The sequence below is a fragment of the Oryzias latipes genome, chromosome 19 (genome assembly GCF_053564925.1).
Source record: "Oryzias latipes strain Hd-rR chromosome 19, Olatipes_Hd-rR_3.1".
Lineage (NCBI taxonomy): Eukaryota > Metazoa > Chordata > Actinopteri > Beloniformes > Adrianichthyidae > Oryzias > Oryzias latipes.
The window spans coordinates 17,512,082-17,533,725 of record NC_136255.1 but is presented as its reverse complement, the minus strand read 5'-3'; the positions used below and the strand labels follow the sequence as shown (position 1 = coordinate 17,533,725).

The 21,644-nt window shown below is 38.8% G+C and overlaps 3 protein-coding genes across 7 annotated transcripts; 2 read left to right on the top strand and 1 right to left on the bottom strand.

The window, feature by feature from the left end:
* Positions 1-72: 72 nt before the first annotated feature.
* LOC101169741 (myosin light chain kinase, smooth muscle) lies at positions 73-8,620 on the bottom strand. Of its 2 annotated transcripts, none has more exons than XM_078937904.1 (18): positions 8,480-8,620; positions 7,930-8,297; positions 7,224-7,367; positions 6,286-6,438; positions 6,074-6,208; positions 5,443-5,544; positions 5,227-5,357; positions 4,991-5,147; positions 4,577-4,879; positions 4,395-4,491; positions 4,109-4,312; positions 3,779-3,996; positions 2,923-3,046; positions 1,974-2,126; positions 1,735-1,864; positions 1,549-1,630; positions 1,265-1,405; positions 73-444 (listed from the first exon to the last, which is right to left on the bottom strand). In XM_078937904.1, exons 2-18 carry the CDS (start codon positions 8,090-8,092, stop codon positions 239-241), a joined length of 2,643 nt encoding a protein of 880 aa, XP_078794030.1. In that variant the 5' UTR covers positions 8,093-8,297; positions 8,480-8,620; the 3' UTR covers positions 73-238. The 2 variants fall into 2 exon arrangements, with proteins under 2 accessions (XP_078794030.1, XP_004080592.1); XM_004080544.5 differs by having other exon boundaries at positions 7,930-8,382; positions 8,480-8,597.
* A 6,410-nt stretch (positions 8,621-15,030) lies between these two features.
* LOC101169982 (CD63 antigen-like) lies at positions 15,031-17,430 on the top strand. The gene is made up of 7 exons (XM_078937979.1): positions 15,031-15,525; positions 15,646-15,834; positions 15,940-16,014; positions 16,102-16,206; positions 16,732-16,869; positions 16,943-17,026; positions 17,111-17,430. The coding sequence occupies exons 1-7, from the start codon at positions 15,469-15,471 to the stop codon at positions 17,180-17,182; spliced, it is 720 nt and encodes a 239-aa protein (XP_078794105.1). The 5' UTR covers positions 15,031-15,468; the 3' UTR covers positions 17,183-17,430.
* Positions 17,431-18,172: 742 nt separating this feature from the next.
* Positions 18,173-21,618, top strand: pus3 (pseudouridylate synthase 3). Of its 4 annotated transcripts, XM_078938159.1 has the most exons (8): positions 18,207-18,346; positions 18,438-18,458; positions 18,645-19,059; positions 19,361-19,638; positions 19,716-19,899; positions 20,403-20,512; positions 20,608-20,780; positions 21,213-21,618. In XM_078938159.1, exons 3-8 carry the CDS (start codon positions 18,646-18,648, stop codon positions 21,467-21,469), a joined length of 1,416 nt encoding a protein of 471 aa, XP_078794285.1. In that variant the 5' UTR covers positions 18,207-18,346; positions 18,438-18,458; position 18,645; the 3' UTR covers positions 21,470-21,618. The 4 variants fall into 4 exon arrangements, with proteins under 4 accessions (XP_011486512.1, XP_020567674.1, XP_078794285.1 ...); XM_011488210.4 differs by lacking the exon at positions 18,438-18,458 and having other exon boundaries at positions 18,173-18,346; XM_020712015.3 differs by lacking the exon at positions 18,438-18,458 and having other exon boundaries at positions 18,191-18,346; positions 18,619-19,059.
* The last annotated feature ends 26 nt before the right edge of the window (positions 21,619-21,644 follow it).

Genomic DNA, 21,644 nt, shown 5'->3' with positions numbered 1-21,644 from the left:
TTTTCAGCCATCATTTTTAAGGCAGATTTGCTTAGGCACATTTTTGATCAAAAGTTATCCTCACCAAGGTAATGCTTTGTGAAAGTCAACCTTTAATTTACATTTGTGAAACATTTGCCAGTTACAAATACAAAAAAAAAAGTGTGCACAGTTGTGTTCCTTTTAAAACATTTGTGTCCCAAGTGGAAGGTGTGCTCATATGCTGACCCGATAAAACAGTCCATCCAGTCCCATTCTTTCATGGGTCTACAGTCAGTTTGGCAGAGCACGTTGCTTCTCCCAGCTTGTTCACCGCTTTGCACTTATAAACCCCAGAATCGGAGAGTTGGAGGTCGGCCAGAAGCAGACGACAGAGTCCGTCTTCATGCTGCTGTGCGCTCGCTCTGGACGAGTCACACACCGCCTCCTCATTATGAAACCACCTCACCTCTGGCTTTGGGTAACCTGGTTTAAAAGCAGAATTTCAGTTAAATATTGAAAATAATAATTAAAAAAAACGAACTTCTTCAAGAATACCAAAAAAAATGTATTGCAGCAGGACCTGCTTGATATTGTCTAAGCACACTGGAAAACTGCTGTCCTATCGGAAAAATTATTGATTTTTTTAAACATTTTTAGTGTTATTAATTATCAATCTGGTGTTATTACGGTAACAAGGTCATATCCCCTTTGCAAGATCAATGAAGTTTTATTCTATGTTGATTTCTATTCTTTGATCAAATATGCTTGTAGATGTTTAAAAAATATTTCAAGTTGAAAAAAGGGTTTTCTATTCTTAAAGGGAGGAAATTAAAGCTAATTACACAGATTGTATGCAAAGTGGGAACATGCAACACTCCCACAGTGAAATTTAGTTGTAATTATAGGAATAAAAAATTTTAAAAAAAAAAATCAATTTAGACAAAAAAATGGAAGAATTATTTTAAGAAATCTTTCCAAGCAAATTTTTTGGATAAACTTCAAAACTTTATTGATTCAATATGTCCTGTACTAAATGTAAAAATAAATGTTTATTTGTGATTAAGTGCAATTATCAAGGCATAATTTACATGTGCATGTTTATATGGAAGTGTATCCTTTATTGCTTTTCTTTTTTTCCAATCAAGTCATGACTAATTATACAAAATGAGATACATCTATGGATAGATATATATTCATTTTCTTCTGCTTTAGTATTTTTTTGGTTTTGATTGCTTGAAATAAACCAAATACAAGAATGTGGTGCAGCAGGAGGAGTCTGCTGCTTTTGCGAGTGCCTCTGTACCCTCAGCATAGCATGTTAACTCAGCCGTGGCTCCACTGGCAGCAGTGGTGTCCCTCAGGGTCTGCTGAAAGCGAGGCTCAATCTGCAGCTGCTTGTCCAGCGCCTGGATGGCCTCCTCTGCTTCCTGGCTCCATATCGGCTCTTTAGTGAACCATGAAAAAGAGGGAAAAAATACAAGAAAAGTGCTTTTTCACTGGTTTACAGAAGAGAAAACTTCAAAGGTTTTGTTTTAGTGAGAATTCGGATCTGGGACAAAGAAGATGATGGAGTGTGTGTTATGTTACCGTCTGAGGTGCTGCCATCAGAGTCTGGCCTGTTGGAGAAGTGAGCCATCCGCTTCAGGGCCAAAACTGCTTGACCAGTTTTCTTAAAAAAGAAAAAAAAATGTAGCACCACACATTATTTTCATTAAAATAATATTTTTTTATTCCTAATTAAAGACAACATTTTTGATCAGTCAGCTGAGCTACCTTCCACTTCTGTTTAGCTAGGAAGCGCTTAATTTTTTCCTTATTTAGGGACTTGGTGGCTCTGCGGTTCAGAGGCGTGAAAGAAGCCATCCAGATGTGGGACAGGGCCTCGGTACATGACAGCCTGGCCCTGCACAGAAAAGGAACAACTTGCTTAAACGCTGTACGGATGGGTTTGCCGTCAATGTAAAACGTTCAAGTTAAAAATGTGAACATAGAAATTAGAAAAGCACAGCGACCTTCTATCCTTCTTCAGCAGAGAGCTGATGAAGTCTTTTGCCTCGTCGGAAATGTCTTCAAAACTCTCCGGGTCAAACTCGTAGTGAGCAGCCGTCACCAGAGCCAAAGTCTCGGCATCGCTGTTCCCCTGAAAGGGGGACTCTCCACTCAGCCTGGTTAAAAGAATACAGGAGGAAGAACTCTTAAATCATGACACAAGTTGTTTCTCTGTTGTCACATAATTGTGATATTTCACAGCCAGTGGGGACAAAATAAATCTTTTTGTTTCTGCACCACAAGTGAAAAAACAGGAAGAAAATACGTGAAAAGACCTTCTCTAGTAGTTTTATGCTTAAGTCAAGTCTCGAGTCCTTCGGGGTTGAGGATCTTGTCCAGGAGTGGTTGATTACCTGGATCAGGTGTGTTTACAACACTGCAGAGTAGGGTAGCTCACGTTGGGAAAACTAGCAGGAATGTGGCCCTTTGTGCCCGCCCCTGATCTAGTCACTATAAGACTTGGATATGACCTAGTGTAGTTCAAGGTCTTATTTTTACTCATTTTTCTCATTTGTCTCGTCATGGCAACTGGACTTAAAAGCTTCTTTGTTGAAATTTTTATCCTCTCATGCAAATGGCTTCATAAGTCTGAACACTTTTTGTTTTCTTTTAATTTGAACCTCATATTGAAGAAGTTTTGGGTCATGGCAAATCAGCACCAGCAGGGGGTGCTGTTTCTCCATTAACTCAAAAAAAATTCAAATGAGAAACAGCTTCCTCTTTAAGTAACAAGAACCAAAAACTGTTCTTTTGACTTGTAAACATGAAGATTTCCCGTGTACTCTTTTTAGATTTGATTAACCTTTATTAATCTCACAGGGAGACAATTGACATTACTGCAGCCGACAGTGATGCAGTCAAGTTTCCCCACATTCAAAACAGTCTTATATCAAACATAAGCCTTTCACTTACAAAATGTAACAGATGACTCCGATGCTCCACATGTCGGTCTCCACCCCCACCGGCTCATAGCTGATCACCTCGGGGGCCACAAACTCAGGAGTGCCATGCAGCACCATCAGAGGTTTGCCCTCATCTGAGGAGGAGCAGCAACAAAAGCAGCATTTACAAACCGTGTCTCTGAACATGTGCGCCTTGTTTGTATTAACCTGTAATCTCTAAATAGACCACCCACTGTTAGTTTTTCAGCATGAGAGAGACAAACATGTCATTTGCTTTTAATGGGCTCAGGCACGGAAGGTCATTTTTGACCTCGACACTCCCTAAACAAAAAGATTTAGGCAAAGTTGATCAATGTAAATAACTGCTTAAGACCACAACCGTGATGGTTTCTCCTCCACAAAACAGCTGGAATAATAACTGCAATCATGTTAATGAAAATCCTGTTTTTAACATGTTTTTGTGGCATTCTTCTCATGATGGAGGACATATATAAAGAAAATTAAGCTTAAAATAGCATTTTTAGGTATTTCTTTAGTCAAATATTTTGAATTAGGAGCAGACTAAAAAATACTGTTTTAAAAAAGAACGCATGTTTGATGTAGAAAATATGTTGGGCCGACCAAAAGCTCCCTCCTCCGAGCTGTCAGCAACGGGGAAGGAAAAAGGGGGCGGGGTTGCTCCGCACTAACAGTCAAGCCAACAGCTTAAAGGGGATTTTCTGTTAACTACTGCCGCTCTGTAGAAACTATGTCATAGAAACACAGGTTTCTGGCTAAAAATGGTCTAAAATAGTTCAAAAGAGTTATTTTAGAGAAGTTTAGACCTTCTCTTTGATATTTCAGCTGATCCATGCTGTGCACCTCACCCAGTTCGGCAGCCAAGCCAAAGTCGATGATCTTGATTTGTGTGCCGTTCGTGTCCACGCAGACGATGTTCTCTGGTTTGAGGTCCAGATGGATAATCTTCTGCTTGTGCATGTACTGCATGCCCTCCAGTATCTGCCGCATGTAGCGAGCGCTGGTCAGCTCAGTGTGCTCAAAGTTGTCATCCACGATTCTCTCAAAGAGCTCCCCGCCTTCAATACTGGACAAAAAAAAAGGATTAAGCTTTGCCATCTTCTGTCCTAAAATGGGTAAATCCTGGTCAAAATTATTTTCCTGTAAAGAGTAAGAGGATAAAAATCAGGAAAACTCACTACTCCATGACCATGACAATCCCAGAGCGGGCCTCGTATGCCGCCAGACACTGGACAAGCTTTGGGTGATGCAGCTTGTTCATTATCCTGATCTCTTTGCGTGCTGCCACCTTGTCCTTGAATGTCCGAGCTCTGTAGAATTTGCCAGCACACACCTGGCCCGTCTCTTTGTGGGTCACCCGGAACACGTCGCCAAACTTCCCACTGGAGGATAGGAGAACATTTACAGCTGGTCTGGACCAAAAGTTGTCCAAAGACATGCTGGTGGCGGTGGGAGTATACTTACACCCCTAGTTTCTCGTGTACATCATAATGGTCTTTAAAATCGTGTTGGGTGTCAATAGTCACGGTGGCGTACGATGCTGGCTCTTCTTTCTTTTCAGCTTCAACCACAAATATAAAAAATAAAAGAAAATGTTCAAAGTACTGGTTTCTTTCAAAAAGCGCTAATTAAAATCAAAGACTCACTTGAGTTTGCCATCTTCACATACTCAGACTCTTTGCCCGGCTCACTGACCCCTGCTGAATTGTAAGCTCTGACCCTGAAGCGGTACCGGCCCTGAGGCTCCAGGCCTGAGCGGATGTGGTGGGACGTGTTCTTACACCGGCTTATTTCTGTCCAGGCTTTGTCAGAATCCCCTCGACTGATCTCTACAATGTAGCCCAACACAGCAGTGCCCCCATCGTAGCTGGGACCGCTCCAGGACAGAACCAGGGAGTGAGGGGTCTTCCGAGAAACAAAAGGTTGGGAGGCCGGGGGAGACGGTCGGTCTGAGAAAGACAGAGGCAAAACTTCACTTAAATATTATAGAAAAAGTACATTCTTACAAGCTTGTTGGTGACTTAATAATACAAAATGTTGTTTAAGTGAGCTGAAGTTACCTATGATACTTAAGGATACTGTGTGCTGAGCAGAACCGGCTCGGTTTCGAACTATGAGGGTGTACAATCCTGCGTCCTCTTGAACACTTTGAGTGATCTCCACACAGCTTTGCTTCTCTGTGCTCCTGACTGATGTCCGAGGTCCTCCCGTCACCTCCTGGAGGAGCAGAGGACAAACAATATAAAAAAAAAACAACAGAATTTTGGGAGACTGGAAGCACAAAAAGCGGTTTTACCTTAACTCTGTTGAAAATCCAGCAGCAGACCACAGGCAGGGAGCTGCTCCTAAACTTACAGCTGAGCTGAGCTTTCTCCCCCACACAAACCTCCACCTTGTCAGGTGTGTCAACAAACTCCACAGCAGGCTCTGAGGAGGAGAAAGTTTCTTTAAAGCCCCAAAATAGGCACTTAGTGCTCTTGGATTTCACTTTGACACAATCTTCAACACTCACCTTTTTTAGTGGAAACTTTTATTTGAGAGTTTGCTCCTCCTATAAGTGTAGAGAAAGGAGATCGTGCAGGTACACACCTTGATAGGGGGATGCAATCAGCAACTGGCCAATCACAGGGGAGCAGTCAAGTGTGGTTGCAAGAGCAAATGCAGGAGTTAATATACAGCCATGAAATGACTATTTCTAACTAGACGGGTAGCTGCTAGAGCAGGGGAGGCCTCTTAAACTATTTAATCTGGCCCTCCAAACTGGATTAAATGATATTGACAATCCTCAATAATATTTTATTTTCCCCATAATTCTGGCGTCTTACCATACAAACAAATTGACCTTTGTCTAGGTGCAGAAAGTTATTCTACAATCATGTGCTTTTGGAAGATTTGTTGTTTTTCTGACGTTTATGCGTGTTTTCAAAGTGGGACAGTCATTTTTCCACAACACCACATGAACACTGCATTTCTCTAAGTTTGCGTTTTACTCTGAAGGAACCCACTGGTGCAGTTGACACTAAAATGAGAACAAAAAACACTTTTTTGAAATAAAAACTCAATATTTTTATTAATTCTATGCCCAAGTGCAGATTTTAGAAGCTTTGGGGTCAAAGAAAGCTTAAGAAAAGTCATTAATCTACCTTTGTCTTCTTCTTTTTGCTGCTTTTCCTCTTTGGAAGGTAAAGACAATTGAGTGTTTTCACATGACACATGCTTGAGTGTAACCTCCTTCTGCAGGTCATGGTTGTTTGTTCTGGAGACTTCCTTTGTCGCTGCTTTATTGTAAGCAAAAAGTTTCGAGTTCAGCATTCAGAAAACTGCAGGTTTTGCTGGAAGGGATGTCAGTCTTCACCTGTGATTCGCAACACGGCACTGCTTGTCCTCCTTCCTGCAGAATTCTCCGCCACGCAGGTGTACACGCCAGCGTTTTGATGCGTACAGCATGTTAAAGTCAGACTGGCGACGCCATTTTTGAAGGAAGACTCTGCTGAATTCACCACCTCACCTAAATGTCAAAATATAAATCAACTTCACACACAAATAACTGAATTTTCTGCCAAAATATTGTCCGTTTTTTGGTTGCATTTTCCCAAATGTATGAGTTGGACTCTTGTTAGAGCAGAATTCTTTTTTGAAATGACACTTAACTTAAAAGCTAAACTCATTTTCATGTTTTTCTCACACTTCTGTGCCTGACAAAAGACATTAAGATACTGTTCTTGTTCTTTAAAAACAATTAAAACCTTCTTAAGTGTTTTATTTCCCCATTATGCCAGAAGATTCCTTTTTCTGGCGTTAAACAAGTTTCTAATGTATCATTTCCTGACTAACTGCATTTTTCTTATGGCGGAAACAATGGTTTTAATCTTAAATCAAAATGTAGTCGTGCATCTCTAGAGGTCTGGATAGTACAGACACTATTTGCATCCAAAAAAAAAAACAATATGAAGCTAGAAGTTATTTAGTTAAAGAAAAGTTTAGAAAAGGTAGTTGTGCAGTAACTACTACACATGAAAGAGTTAACTGTTGCTAAATGTTCAAGTAAACAGTTGCATTCCTTTTACAAATACACAAATGACACTGAAAATGATCCCAAAACTCACTTGTTTTTTGACAAAATCTTCAAAACAAAAAGTGTTCAGGAAAGAATATAAACACCCAAATAAACTTTTTAAAAGTCAGACCTTTTTCTGTCTGATAAGTTTGTTATTTGTTTTACAGCCAATTTCCTTCTTCCTTCTCCCCTTCTGAAAATACAATTTTCAAAAGTACGGTAGGAAATCCTCTTACCATTGTGTAGCCAGGAAACCTCCAGAGGTTTACCTGCGATTATAGCCTGAAATGTAACACTTCCTCCATCACTGACTGCACAGTTTCGGACTCTTTCCGTGAAGCATGGCACCTCAACTCTCTGATCCGCCACCTGTTTGGCGTCTTTAGGGAGAAAACAGGCTTTTAGTTTGACACCATCATTAGACTGGGGAATATTACCACAGAATGACAGATAATCACTTCCTCGTGTCATGTAGCAATTCAAATGTAAACTGTTTAAAATAATAAAAAAAGAGCCGGATTGCCACATTATCTGTGTGTTTGTGCTCTACTGTTTATTTAGTGGAATGGCCAGCAGGGTGGGTGACGGCCCCCGCTGGGGCTGATGCAACTAAATAAGAATTTAAACCATAATGTAATGCTATAATGCTAGTTTTTCTGACATTATTGATTTCTTTTGCAGAATTGTGTCTTTTTAAATCCATGTTCATCTTAAGGTTCAAAGGTAATAGTCCAAAACTGCTCTTCTATCTTGCATTTCATTCATTTATTTAAGCATTTATTTAGCATTTCTGTGATTCTCCAGCTTTTAATTTGTTGCTACATATTCTTAATGACATTATTTTTGCAACTATTTGGTTAAATAGGAGAAATTAAGTTAAATATGCATAAATATTATTCTGTTTTCTTGCAGAATACAGAAGTTTGAGAATCTGGAATTTACCTGCTGCAGATGAAACTCCCACTTTGCTGCTTCCTGTCAATGACTTGTTGGCAGTAACCCGGCCATTTTCTCTCTGATTGCCCCCACAGCGCTGACCCCGGGGCTTGAGAACAAAGTGAAAGGTGGACAAATACGTCTTTGGCTTCCCCTCATCCTTGTCCATCCTTGAGTGGAAAGAATCTGTCAGCAGATAGGTTTCAGGGGAGGTAAAATCTGTGTGGCTTCTACTTCCGCTTCAGATTTTCACTGATTTCGTTGCATTTCCAGAGTAAACGCTGTGTGCTTCATGCTTGTCCTGCCCTGTTCACACATTCCCTGAAACGCTGACAGGAGGAGCCTCTGCTTTCGCTGAAATCACTGCGCTCTCTCTGTCCCACAGTACACAGGAAACAGACAGTTTTATCAGAGGGCTAATCAAAAACACACATGTTCAGCCCCCACTGGCCCTCTGAACTGAGAACAGACAGGGACAGAAGCAAAGATTAGGAAATGTGTGGTGAAGCTGCAGAAAGAAAAGTCAACTTTAAAAAAAAACAAGAAGCGTATTTACCTCCATGAACACTCTGTCTCCTTATAGGCCATGAATTCAAACCTCCTTTTGCTTCAGCAGTCTCCCCTGTTAACAGATTTCTCCTGCAAAACACTGTCAAACCGTCGTGCGAGTTGCACTGCCTGACTCACTGCATGAATCAAGAAGAGCCAGTAGAGCAGCTTTTTAATGCGCATTCACTTTGGCTGACCTGAAACACAACCTTTCAGGTGCTTCTTCAAAAAGTTACAGTAGAGGCCGCTTCAGTGAGAGCTAACCACATTTGAGTTCAATCATCTGGCTTTAATGCTGCTAATATTATACCAGCTGTTCGACTGTTTACTAAAGATTCTGCTTCATGTTTGCTGAGAACAATTGATGGAAAAAGGGGTGGCCGTCTTTTGAAATCACATAAGGTTTATTTTTTTGCCTGCAGGGTCTGAAAGTGCATATAATAAAACGCTAACCACTAAAAAATGTTTCCTGTTCTCAAAAGTGCTTTACTCAAGCCAACATGTTGGTTAATGCAGTGGAAAAACTTCCTTTTTTATTGACATTTTCAGGTATGTTGTTATACATACCTACATGGTTTATACATAATTTTCATGCCATTTTATAACTGGTGCGAGAGTTTTTACACTTTTTTATTAATATTTCCCTGGTTTTCCTTTCTTATATGAAGATTTTATAAAAAGACAGGTGCAGGATTTCAATCTTTTTTTTATTTTTAGTACCTGTATTTATTTTAAAAACAGGCTGAGGTTCATAATTTCCATTGTTGTTGTATTAATCTGTTTTTCCATATTTTCCATACATTTTATAAATAAATTGAGGTGGAGAATTTCCAAAAATACATGAGAGTTCAAGATTGCATTTTAAAATGTTGTCTTTTTTATTTTTGCAATGTTTAAAGAATTTTTTTTTATTATTTCTTAACCTTTGCCCATAAATATACTAATATTGACTCAAAAATGAAGGGGCAAGTGGGAGGGCAAAGCTTTTTGCTGCCCCTCTTCAGTCATTGTAGCTCTGCCTCTGAGGCTGAGGTTCATAATTTCCACCGTTATTTTTATTTTTTTCCATACAGATTAAAGTATAGGATTTCCATCTTTTTGAAGTAATACGTAAATACTATGTACAGTAAAATATGATATTTAAGGGGCAGTCAATTTAATTTAAAAGGCCTATATCATGCTAAATCAACTTTTTTGAGGTGTAATATAGTGTTGATACCTCACTGTGAACAACGCCAAAGCAGTATTTTGAACCTTAAAAACCTGCTCTCGCTTTATTTAATATGCACAATATGCATATCTATTTTTGCAAAAGTTCAGATTTTGTTTGTTTTTGTGGGCGAAATGCAAACACGCTGCCAAGGTTGACATCATGAAATATGCCGCACCAACGAAAGGCAAACTTATGCAAACGATTATTCATTTAACAGTTAATAATGTGTCAATATTGGTAATCTGGATTATTGCATTACATACGCTGGAATTTTTCTGAATCAGTTTCAATTTGGGTTCCTTTGCCAAAGAAAAAACACACCAGGTTCTTTGTGTGGGAATATTACAAGGCTGTAAACAACTCCACAGGAATGCTGTGGTGTTTTTCCTTTTTTTTGTCTGTGTGGGTGTGTTTGAAGAAAAACATGCAAGATTTTATGGCTCCCAGACTCATTCAAAATTGTGTAATGTATGTGTATTTCTGTTACACTTTGCAATTTACCTGGATAAATAAATTATACACAAATAAAGTTAAAAAAGTGTTCTTAAAATCCTTTTTTTTAGGGGATTTATGTTTTACTTCTTAGGAGTTAATCCTTTTTTTTCGTTTTTCTTTTCAAATAAGCAAAACAAAAGTTAACACAAAACACAAAAGTTTTAAATTAAAGTAATCTGACAAAAATATGAGGGACAAGTTTCATGGCCTTTTATGTATAAGTACTGCCATGTGGAGGAGGCACACAGTTTATTTCACAAACATTGCCCAGTGTTCAACATCTGTTGATTACGCATTTAAAAGTTAACAATACACAAACACACATGGCTGAAACTGCTTTCTGTCACTGATCTTTCTGGCTATTATACAAATTTCAGAAAGGAATATTAATGACAATTGACTTATTAAAGCTTCATTTGTCTAAACTGAATCAAAATAAAAAGTGCTTTGGATGGCAGCCAATCAAATATAATCTAACAAAAGACACAAAACTTCTTTGAACATGTCAGATTGAATTTAAGCTCTTTGGAAATGATGTAAACCCAGCCTCTTGAGCATGGTGGTTGAAGGTTAATGGTTTCACTGAGTTGATCTCCTTAAATACCAAAATATTACTGACTGTTAATAAGAGCAAATATTTTATTTGAGAAAAAGATTGGCACACAACACAACATGCAACAGCATGAAGATGGCATCCATTGCTGAGGACAAATACTGTCGATATTTGTGATTGCATCGCATTTCAGAATCAATAATTAGGATTTTCCTCGTTAAAATCTTGCACTTCTTCAGCAAATATCATTGTAACCGTGGTGTGTACGCTTTAGATGACCATGGCTGCACTTTTTATTTATGAGGATTTTGCTTTCCTGTAGCAACTGTTTTTTATTTTTATCTAAATAGAACAACTAATGGAGTTGGCAAATGGTCAAATTCTCCTGCACAGTTCTAAACAGAAACAGAAAAATCCTCTGTAATGAACAGATAGGAACAATGCAAGTACCTCCCTTTTTTGCACCTCCTCACCCAAGATTTACCTAAAAGATCATTGGTTCAAGATTAAGTTCCAATCTAATCCAATTTTAATTTTAGTACACTTGAAACAGACCAAAGAATCAAGTTCAAAATCCTCCTGCTTACCTAGAAGGCCTTACATGGAATGGCCCCGTCCTATATTAAGGACCTCATAGTCCCTTACCACCCAAACAGAACACTTCACTCACAAAATGCAGGACTCATTGTGGTTCCTAGAATTGGTAAAAGTAAGGTTGAAGATAGAGTGTTTAGCCACCAAGCCCCTGTTTTATGGAATAAACTCCCAGCTTATGTAAGAGAGGCCGACTCAGTTTCTATATTCAAAGTTAGACTGAAAACATTCCTCTTTGGACAGGCTTATTATCAGACTAGTTAGTATTCAGAGATTATTTAACTTAATGTTAATGTGTTTAAATTAAAATTAATAACAATAACAATTTGTTTTTAGTAGGCTGCTAGAAGTTGAAGCTGGGGTAGCTATGGTGCACTGGGGTTCTGTCCTCTTTTCTCATCTACTTCTACCCTTCCTCTCTTATCTATTCTTGATCATTATTCATCATTTAGTTCCCGCTGTTTGGTGCAGTGCTATTCAAGTACTGTCCCTCTGTCCCTCTCCCCTCCTGGGGAGTGGGAGTGCTTCCAGATTCCAGTTGGCTCATCCGTGCTCCTGTTCCTGACCATGTACCTCGTTTCTGGCTCACCTCCACTACTGCTCCTACACTTGGCCTTGGATCCTGTCTCCGGCCCGACTTGCGCCCCCGACTGTCCCCCCAACTCCGTCTGGATGAAGCTTGTCTGCTGGACTTTAAATATGTAGTTGTAGAGTTAGATAAGTTCATTCTTCTCTATGAGTTCTGGTAAATCGCCTGTCCGTCCTGGGGGAGGATCCCTCCTTCACGTGGACACCCCTGAGGTTTCTGCGTTTTTCCTTACTGTGAAAGAGGGTCTAAGGGCAGGGATGTCCAGTTTATCTCAGTTAGTTTGTTAGTTCAATTTAGTATTTTCCTATTGAATTCCATGTATTCACGATCCTTTTGATTTTATGTTTAAACTTTTCAATTACCGATACGAAGCCCATCGAGACGACTGTTGTGAATTTGGGCTATACAAATAAAATTGAATTGAATTTAATTGAATTCAAAGTGCTGAATAAATCTTTTTTTTTAACAAAATACAAGCTGAAAAGAGAAAAATACTCTTTTTCACCCTGTAAAAAGAAAAGAAAAATACAAGTTTTGAATCCAGTAAATATAATTATATTTAATAAATATTTAAAGAAAATTCATTTATGGGTTAAAATATGATTTACCCCGTTTTTCTTCACCAAAGTGTGTGAAATGTCAGTTTCAGCAGCAGCTATTTTGGAGACGTTATTACTTAAAACAGGAAGTGATCTGGAAGAGGAAAAACCTGGCAAAATGCTGCTTTCTTTGTTTACTTCTGCTCTTTGACCTCAGCACATTCACACTCCGGTGGAGCGGAACCGACATTTAGCTACCGAAACTGGGGAAGCTAATGTCTCTGTTTTCGTCATGCTATCAGAGACTATTAGGAAAAATAAATCCACTCTTTGTATCTTCTGTGCTCCTTTTTCAGAGGTGCTTAATCTTCACTACCTTTTTTCTGGGAATCATTTATCCCATTCAGGGTTGAATCCTGTTTGGATTCGTTCACATCCATCATTATAATACATTGTAATAGATTGCAATCGTCCGTGTTTTTACTACAGCTCGTTCACAACACCAGCTCTCGCATAGATAATTATTGTCATCAGGCAGATGTGTTGGAAGTTTTGACAAAGTCTTGTGGAATTCAAAACAGGAATAGCAGAGTGGGAAGGGCAGCGTCTTCTATGTGTGTCTGAATTCCCCAGCTATGGTAATGATTTCTCTTCCTGTTCTCATGGAGCCCTTCAAAGACATGCCACTTAAATCAGTGTGCATTCTGTTCCCAGACTCCCCTGAAGCCTCTCAGCCTCCATCACTCAGTCACACTGGGACAAAAGGCAGGGCTGGTTTTTCTGCAGCAAGCCTGTGCCAGCATGTTAATGGCTTCAACCTGTTTGAAAAAGAGAAGAGCTGCGCCCCCCAGTGGTGGAAGCTTCACTATGCAAAATGGATCAAAATTCAGTCCTTTTTGAAAGGCAACATGTAATTTTTTTTTAATAAACTCTTGACAGACAGTAAAGGCTGATGAACAAAGTTGATGGGGAAAGAGAGAAAATGACTTTTACTAAAAGGCAACCTCCAAATTCACAAATGCCCCTGTTTCTTCTGCATAATTACAATTTCTGATAAAACTAAATAAAACTGAAGCTAAAGATAAGTTTGTCCGCAAATTTACTTCATTAACAACCAGAGAACTTGTAGTAATGAAACTATTGTAACAAATTAGCATTTTCTGTGGCACTAAAGGCTTTTTGTGTGAACAAATAACTATTTTGTGGACACAAATCGCATTTGAAACACAAATTAGCATTTTGTGTGCACAAATTAGTATTTTGTGGGAACAAATTAGTATTTTTTGGGCACGAATTAGCATTTAAAAGACACAAATTAGCATTTTGCGGGCACAAATTAGGATTTGAAACACAAGTTAGTATTTTATGTGCACAAATAAACATTTTGTGGGCACAAATGAGTTTTTTTTTAGCATATTTCGTGCACAAATTAGCATTTTGTGTGCACAAATCAGTTTTTTTTGTGTGCACAAATTAGTATTTTGTGGGCATAAATTAGGATTTGAATCGTAATTTAGTATTTTATGTACACAAATTAGCATTTTAGGGCACAAATTAGCATTTGAAACACTAAATATTATCTTATGTGCACATAGTATTTTGGTAGCCTAAATTACTATTTAAATTATTAGAACTGTAGAAGTTAATAGTAGAAAAAATGATTCAAAAATACTCAGTTGTACGCAAACAGTGTTAAATCGTGCCCACAAAATTATAATTAGCCACCACAATTAATATGGGGGAACAACTTTTCTAATTTTTTTGGATGTCATGTCCATATTACAGACAATGAAGACACAAGAAAAAATTATTTTCTTGCATCAAATAGGCTGCAATGTTCCTCCCACTCTAATGCGCTTTGGTTTCATTTTTGGAAAGATAAATAAGTATGTGACTTTGAAAACTTCAGAGATGGCAGGAGGGGAGAAGAGGGGAGATGTTGGCATCCCTGCAGCTCCCTCCAGTGGAGACTTCTGTGCTCCAACCTCAGGCGTTGGTCCTCTTTCAGCCCATTTCCTGCAGCTGCTGCAGATCCACATGTTGGCAAAGGAGCTAAGACTGTCAACTGCAACAAGAAAAAAAAAAATGAAATAACTTTCAAAAGTTCTTTAAGAATGTTCTTGTTGCTTTTCTGTTTGCTCTCTGATTGAATCATGGTTCACTTTGTAATTCATTATATACTGAATTTTATGACTTAATAAAAGCAAAATAACAAAAACCACCAAAAAGAAATTCAAATCTGGAAATTAATTCACAGTTCTTCATGATTTACCAACAAATCCATCCATTTTTTCTCTTTCTTTTTATTCTGACATTTTTGTTTTGCTGTCATTTGAATTCTTTTTGCACATTTTATTGGCTTTTGTTGGTACCTTGTCCAGTTGAACGGATTAATTAATACTTCTTGAACCGCTTCAGAAGATAAAGGGAGCAAATGATGGATCAAAATCCACTTTATTTTTCCTACAGTTGCCCAGACATCTGATGATGATTCCCCCCAAACCAGCCCAACCAAATCAGATTAAAACCACATCAAGAAAAGTTACAATGAACAAAAATGCAAATCCGTTTTCTGACGTGACTGATTCCCCCAGGTTTAAACACTTGGAGCTTACAGAGAACCTCTGCTGGACCAACAGCAGAGGTGGATCTGAAGTCAGATCCCTGGGTGTCCTTTTTCTTCTCACTCTGCTCATCAGAATGAAAACAGCCAATTAAAATGCATTCAGGTTAGCATAAAAATACAATTTTCTGTAAAACTCACCTGGAATTCTCAGATGTCGTTATCCTTCCATTTATAGACATACAACCCAGAAGAGACTTTCTGTTTCGATCTGACACATGATGCTTTCATGCAAAAACATTATCTGACACATCAGTTTCTTACAAGGCTTCATTTACTTATGGTCAGGTGATGCTGGATTATTAACCCTCACAGTTTGGCCATTCACCTGTCATCAAGCTCCACACAGGTCTGCAACTCTTTTCTGGTTCGGCTTCAACTTTGATCAGAATGTGTAAATTCTGCAGCTTCAAATGTTTGTTCGTTTTCTTCAATACACTCTTCTTGGTGAGTAAAGTTCCTCATTTCATCACTTTATTCATTGGTCTCGCTTTTGGGATTTCCTCTCAATCTAACATGGCATAACTTGAGTTTCTGACTTTTCTTCATTCTTGATTTGGTTTACAGATATCAGGGATCGCTCTGATGGTGATCGGAGTGCTGCAACACTCAACTTACTCCCAATTTGGAAACTTTACAGGAAGCAGCTTGTCTAAAATCTCCATAGTTCTCATCGTGGTAGGTGTCAGCATCGTCCTGGTGTCCCTCTTAGGTCACATTGGGGCGTTTATGGAGAACACCTCTATGCTGGGCAGTGTGAGTATCACATGCATTAACTTAGGTTGTAGATGATGTTCTTCACATTTGACTAAAGTATAATAAGGAAGACAACTGTGTAGACTCTGTTTCTCTGTGAACTAGTTCATCTGCATCCTGATAGTCATCCTCCTTTTGGAATTACTCACTGGAGGGGCCTTTTACATCCTCCACAGCAGGGTGAGATTCTTTTAAGGTGTTGTCGAACCTCCTGAAGAGATAATCAAGGTTACATCCAATTAAACTTTCTTCTTGATGTTTCTGCAGACGGCCCTTCTGAAGATGAACAGCGATATCAACACAAAAACGCGGGAGGCGATCTATAAATACGATCCAGAGAACAGAGATCCTGTCAACAGGATTCAAGAAAAGGTGTAAAAATGTTCATTTTGAGCAGATAATTGCTTCCTTTTTTTTGCCAATTTAGTTCTGCTGAACCATCTGATTATGGTATTAGAGTCACTGTAACTTGCAGTCATTTGAATATCTAGAGCCGCTAACAGAAAAGCATTCCCAGATAGGAAGCTTCCACAATGTGCATTCTCATATGAATGTGCATTTTTAAACCAATACAATATTTCCCAATAATTGAGGGGGGATCATCCTTGATATTTCCTTGCAGACGTGCATCCCAAAAAAGTTTTTGTCGTTTCATTTGTTGGTGAAGTTGAAAGATCGTATAAATATGATAACTCTGAAAAACAACCATCCTTTGTTGCACTTTGACATCTCAAGGTTAAATATTTTTCACAGGAAGATTATCCCACTTTACCTTTACAAGATGATATTTCCACGTTTGAAAAGTCATTTAAAACTTTCTCACAATACAGTTTTTGGTGATCAATAACTAATGCCAGGATTTGGGCCTTACTGATGTGTGGGAACTCCCCCTTAAAGCTCAGCTGCTGCGGCGCAGACACCTACACTGACTGGTACAGAAGTGGAGGCTGGGCCAAACAAGACGCCGTGCCAGATTCCTGCTGTGTGGTGAAAAAGCCTGGCTGTGGACAGCAGAAGGAGGAAATAAACAAAAAGGTCAGTAATGGTTATTTCTTTGCAGTTTTTGTTTGTTTATGTAAATAACTTCCCCCTCTTGCTCTCTCTCCAGGGATGCAGCATGGCTATCAAGCTCTTTCTGTTGAAGAACATAGTGTGGGTTGGGGCGGTCTGCATTGGACTTGGAATCACTGCGGTAACAGAGGGGCTTTTTCTGCAAAAATGCTTAAAAGACATTTTTAATTTCTGTCTCTGACCCTGCCTGTTTTGCCTTTTGCAGGTCTTTGGAGTGCTGGTGGGCATTTGCTTGTGTCTGAACATTAAAAGAAAGAACTATCAAAACTTGGACTGACCCATTACGTCAACCATCGTCACAAATTGCTGATCTTTTTAAACACGTTGTCAGATTAGGATTAGTTTATTTCCTCTGTTTGCTTCCTATCATAATGGTTGCCTTGCTTCTTTTTTACTGCTTGTCTGCAAAGTACCAATGGTTAATAACACTGGAAACTTCTGAAAAAGACCTGCTGTCTAAATTTTACTCTTTCTCTGAAAGCTTTTGCTCAATATATTGATATTATAATAAAGCTGTCTGGTCAAGTTTTTTTTATAAGGAGTTTTGCATCAAATTTTAGAAAGCTTCCTAACCAGACAGGATCAGGATTACTCACACAATCTAAGGTATAAAAGCTTCATTCATAACGTGCATGACTGGTTTTATGTTTGATGCCCTTTCTGACACAGTTCTCTGCATTTACACACCGCACAAAACCACTGGATTGTGGATTTATTTTAGTCTCACAATTTGGAGAATATTCAGATTTTCTTGCCATCAAGCGAAGACATTTCTGTCAATCTTATTTGACACGTGATCTTTCTGTATTTTTTATTTTAATTTTGTTTCATTTCTTTTATCCTATAAATGTTTTTTAAATGTCTTTTTAACACATTTTCAACAACCATATAAACATAGCTCAGCACAACACTGATCCACAGTCACAAAGATTAATGCAGATATACTAATCAAAACAAAGTTTATTTTCACAAGTTTTTAAAAAATATATATTGGCCAATATATAATAGAAAATGTAGTTATGTTGTTTTTGAGCGCCTCTAGTTAGTTGGTTAGTTAGTTAGTTGCCCAGCTATAGAAAACATGTGATACTTAACCCATAAGCTTGCATAATGTTACACTTTTATTTTTCAAAAACCTAAAAAAGCTGTAGCTTTTTTTATTACGGTAAAGTAAGATTTCAACCTTCGGCATGTTTTGGTTCTAATCGTAGACTGTAAAACCGTCCACAGTCAATGGGTTTAACCACACCCGTCTTTCTTCCTAAGCGAACTACAATTCCCAGTTTGGCGGAAATTGGTCCGCTCGCTAAATCTTTCCGGTTCCGTGTCGAAGAAGTAGATGCATGCGTTAACACATCCAGCTAAAACATAGCCAAAACATTATTTTATCTTTAAAATTCTAATTTTCACGTGAATGATTATCAAGGGAACCAACTTAAAGGTAATGGCTTAATGTTATTTTTTAAAAATGTCCGCGTTTGAGCAGGAAGCAATCACTGTTTTAATATTTCAACACAACACGACTCACTCAGCCACCACATTTCATCTTTGCAGTATGTATCAGCTTTCTTATTTGCTTTCGAAAACTAAACAAAACACAACAATATATTTGTCTTTATTACTTTACTAGTACTGTTTAGTACTTTTAAAAAATAAATTATAGTGATCCAAATGTATGGAGAAAAACGAGCTTGAAATGTTTCCCCTGTGCAGAAACTTGGTTTTGTCCTTTTAAGCAGCATGTCAGACTCTCTTATCGGGCGTATAAAAGAGTTGGAGGCAGAGCTGGAGAAGCTGAAGTCTCAGCTGAAGGAGAGCAGAGAGGCTGGAGGTGATGTAGAAATGATGTCCAGCTCGTCTGCTGATGACGTCACAGACAGAGGCTCTGAAGGGAACTGCACCAGGAAGGAGAGGAAGAAATCTGGGAAAGAGCGACCCTTTGACTTTGCTGCACATCCTCGACGCCATGTGGCTCTGCGGCTGGCCTACCTGGGCTGGGCTTATCAGGGCTTTGCGGTCCAGGAGAACACTGACAACACAGTGGAGGCCAGACTCTTTGAAGCTCTGCTCAAGACCCGCCTGATCCAGGACCGCCAGAGCTCCAACTACCACCGCTGTGGACGCACTGATAAAGGAGTCAGCGCCTTTTCCCAAGTAAGTTCAGTGCAGGGATGGAAAGATGAAGCCTCATGGCGCACTTGAAGCTTCAATTGATTCACTCAGGGCCAAAGCTTATGAAAAGGTATTTTCTCTATCAACCCCCCAGTGGTCAAAAGGGTCTGAATTTAAACCCACATTGCTGTGGTTGTGTGAAATGTTGAAATATTAGAATTTAATTTTTTAATACTTAGAATAAAGAGCATTAAATATGGACGACTTTTTGTGTTTGCTTTGAACTTGTTCTATATTCATTCTTTGTTTTCTTTTCTTGTGTTTTTCTCTCTTTTTGTTGCAGGTCATAACTATTGATTTGCGTTCCACACAGTTTTGTGGTGGACTCGGGGTCACAGTCCCTGAAAAAGTTGATCCTTCCATCAAATCCAAAGCCGCCTCCTCCGAGCTTCCTTATGTGAAGATGCTGAACAGAGTTCTGCCACAGGACATTCGGATCTTGGACTGTGCCCCCGTGGCGGAAGGTTTCAGCGCCCGCTTCGACTGCCAGTCCCGCACCTACCGCTACTACTTCCCCCGCGGCTCTTTGGATGTGGCTTTGATGGAAGATGCAGCAAAAAGGTGAGGAGGACGACATCAGATCAGAAACACTGATGTCCTCGCTTTGCTTAATAATACAATGATAATTCGCCCAACAGATATGAGGGGACCCATGACTTCCGCAACTTGTGTAAAATGGATGTGGGCAACGGAGTCCTGCAGTTTGAGAGGACCATCCTGTCAGCGACCATTAGACCAATGTGGTCTCAGCAGGCCTCCAGCATGGATCAGTACAGCCTGTTTGTGTTTGAGGTCAAAGGTCTGGCTTTCCTTTATCATCAGGTACTAAGAAACTACTGATTGCAATCTATTTCCTTTCAAGAAATTCATATTTGGTGTTTTTCTTGTGGAATTTCTCTGAAGATGGAGGAAATATATATATATATATATATATATATATATATATATATATATATATATATATATATATATATATATCTATATAAGTATTTTAGTATTCAAAGTGTTGTGAGTCAGGAGCGGACAAGAAAAATTATTTTCTACAACACAATGGTCTCGCCCACAACTCTGAGCTGAAGTTCTAATAATCCTTATTTTAAAAAAAAGGCAAGAGTTTTGGATTTTGGCTAAAAACAGCAAAAAAAAGACCAATTTTACATTAGATCTAAAGATGATTGGAGTGAGAAAAAAAATGGCACGTTTTTCGAAATATTTGACATACTGTCTTTATACTGTCTTTCACATAGTAAAAAATAAATACATAGTAGTAGCTTTTTGAGGCTGATTTTCTACAACAAAATTCCTGTGTTTGTTTTGTTTTTCAGGTGCGTTGCATGATGGCAGTGCTTCTTTTGATTGGGCAGAAGCTTGAAGATCCTCAGATTATTAGCCAACTCCTTGATGTTGAAAATAATCCCAGAAAGCCTCAATACAGGTTACAGCTGTAGCACGAATTTGAAAGAGACGACTCAATATTTACAAACACTCGGAGTAATAGAAATCCTAATCTTTGGTGAATTTTCTTTTCAGCATGGCGGTGGACTACCCTCTGGTGTTGCATCACTGTCACTTTGAAGGGCTGAGCTGGCAGCAGGACACCGAAGAGCTGAACTACGTCATGTCCTCTCTGCAGCAGCACTGGATCCAAAGTGCAGTCAAAGCTCAGGTTCTGCAAGAGATGATACGAGACCTGAAAGACAGAGGTGAGAGGTCAGCCGCGACTGGAGTTTCCCTGTAGAGAATTGAACATAAAATATAACATTTACAATATTGAAAACGATTCAAGCCTTGAATTTTTGGGCTTAAATGAGCGATTTCTTGCAGGTATTGCACCATGTTAGCATCTAAAAACTGCCTCTAACGCTCTGTGGTAGTGTTAAATATAAATTGTTTTATTTAACATGCACACAATGTTCAAAAGGATAAGTCTAAGTTTGGAAGGAGCATCTCAGATCAATAAATATTTTTCTAAGACAGCAGAATTTAAAGATTTGCTCAGATATGTACGGTTTAAAAAGGAAAATGTGAAGACAAAATGGAAGATTTTATGCAATTTCCAATTATTCCTCTACAAGTAACTGAAAGAGTTGGGTCAAACAGAACTGTAGAAATATGTCGCCACTCTCCATCTACAGGTGGGGTGTCCTCCAATCATTGCTGGCTGGTTGAAGGCAGCAGGCAGAAAAAGTACCGGCCGCTGCTGGAGCGTCCGTGCTGCGAGAGCCTGGAGTCCAGGATTAACCACTTTGTTAAAAGAGGAAGACTGGAGCGAGAGGAGGGGGAGAACGGAGAGGGAACGTTAAAAAGAGGAAAAAGACCCAAACATTGTCACAATTCTTCTACCCATGCAGAGATCACTAAACAAGCTGAGGATCAGAAAGCAGAAGATTAATGCTTTGAAGTTTTGAGTCGACCTTTTTTTTTTGTTTTTCAGTTTTTGAAAAAAATATGATTTTGGATAGAAAAATAATTAAACAAACTTTTTGTGTTCACGCTTAAAGTTGATTACTCTGTTTATCAATAAAAAAAAATAATTTGAAATGGCTAAATCTGGTTTATTTTAGGTA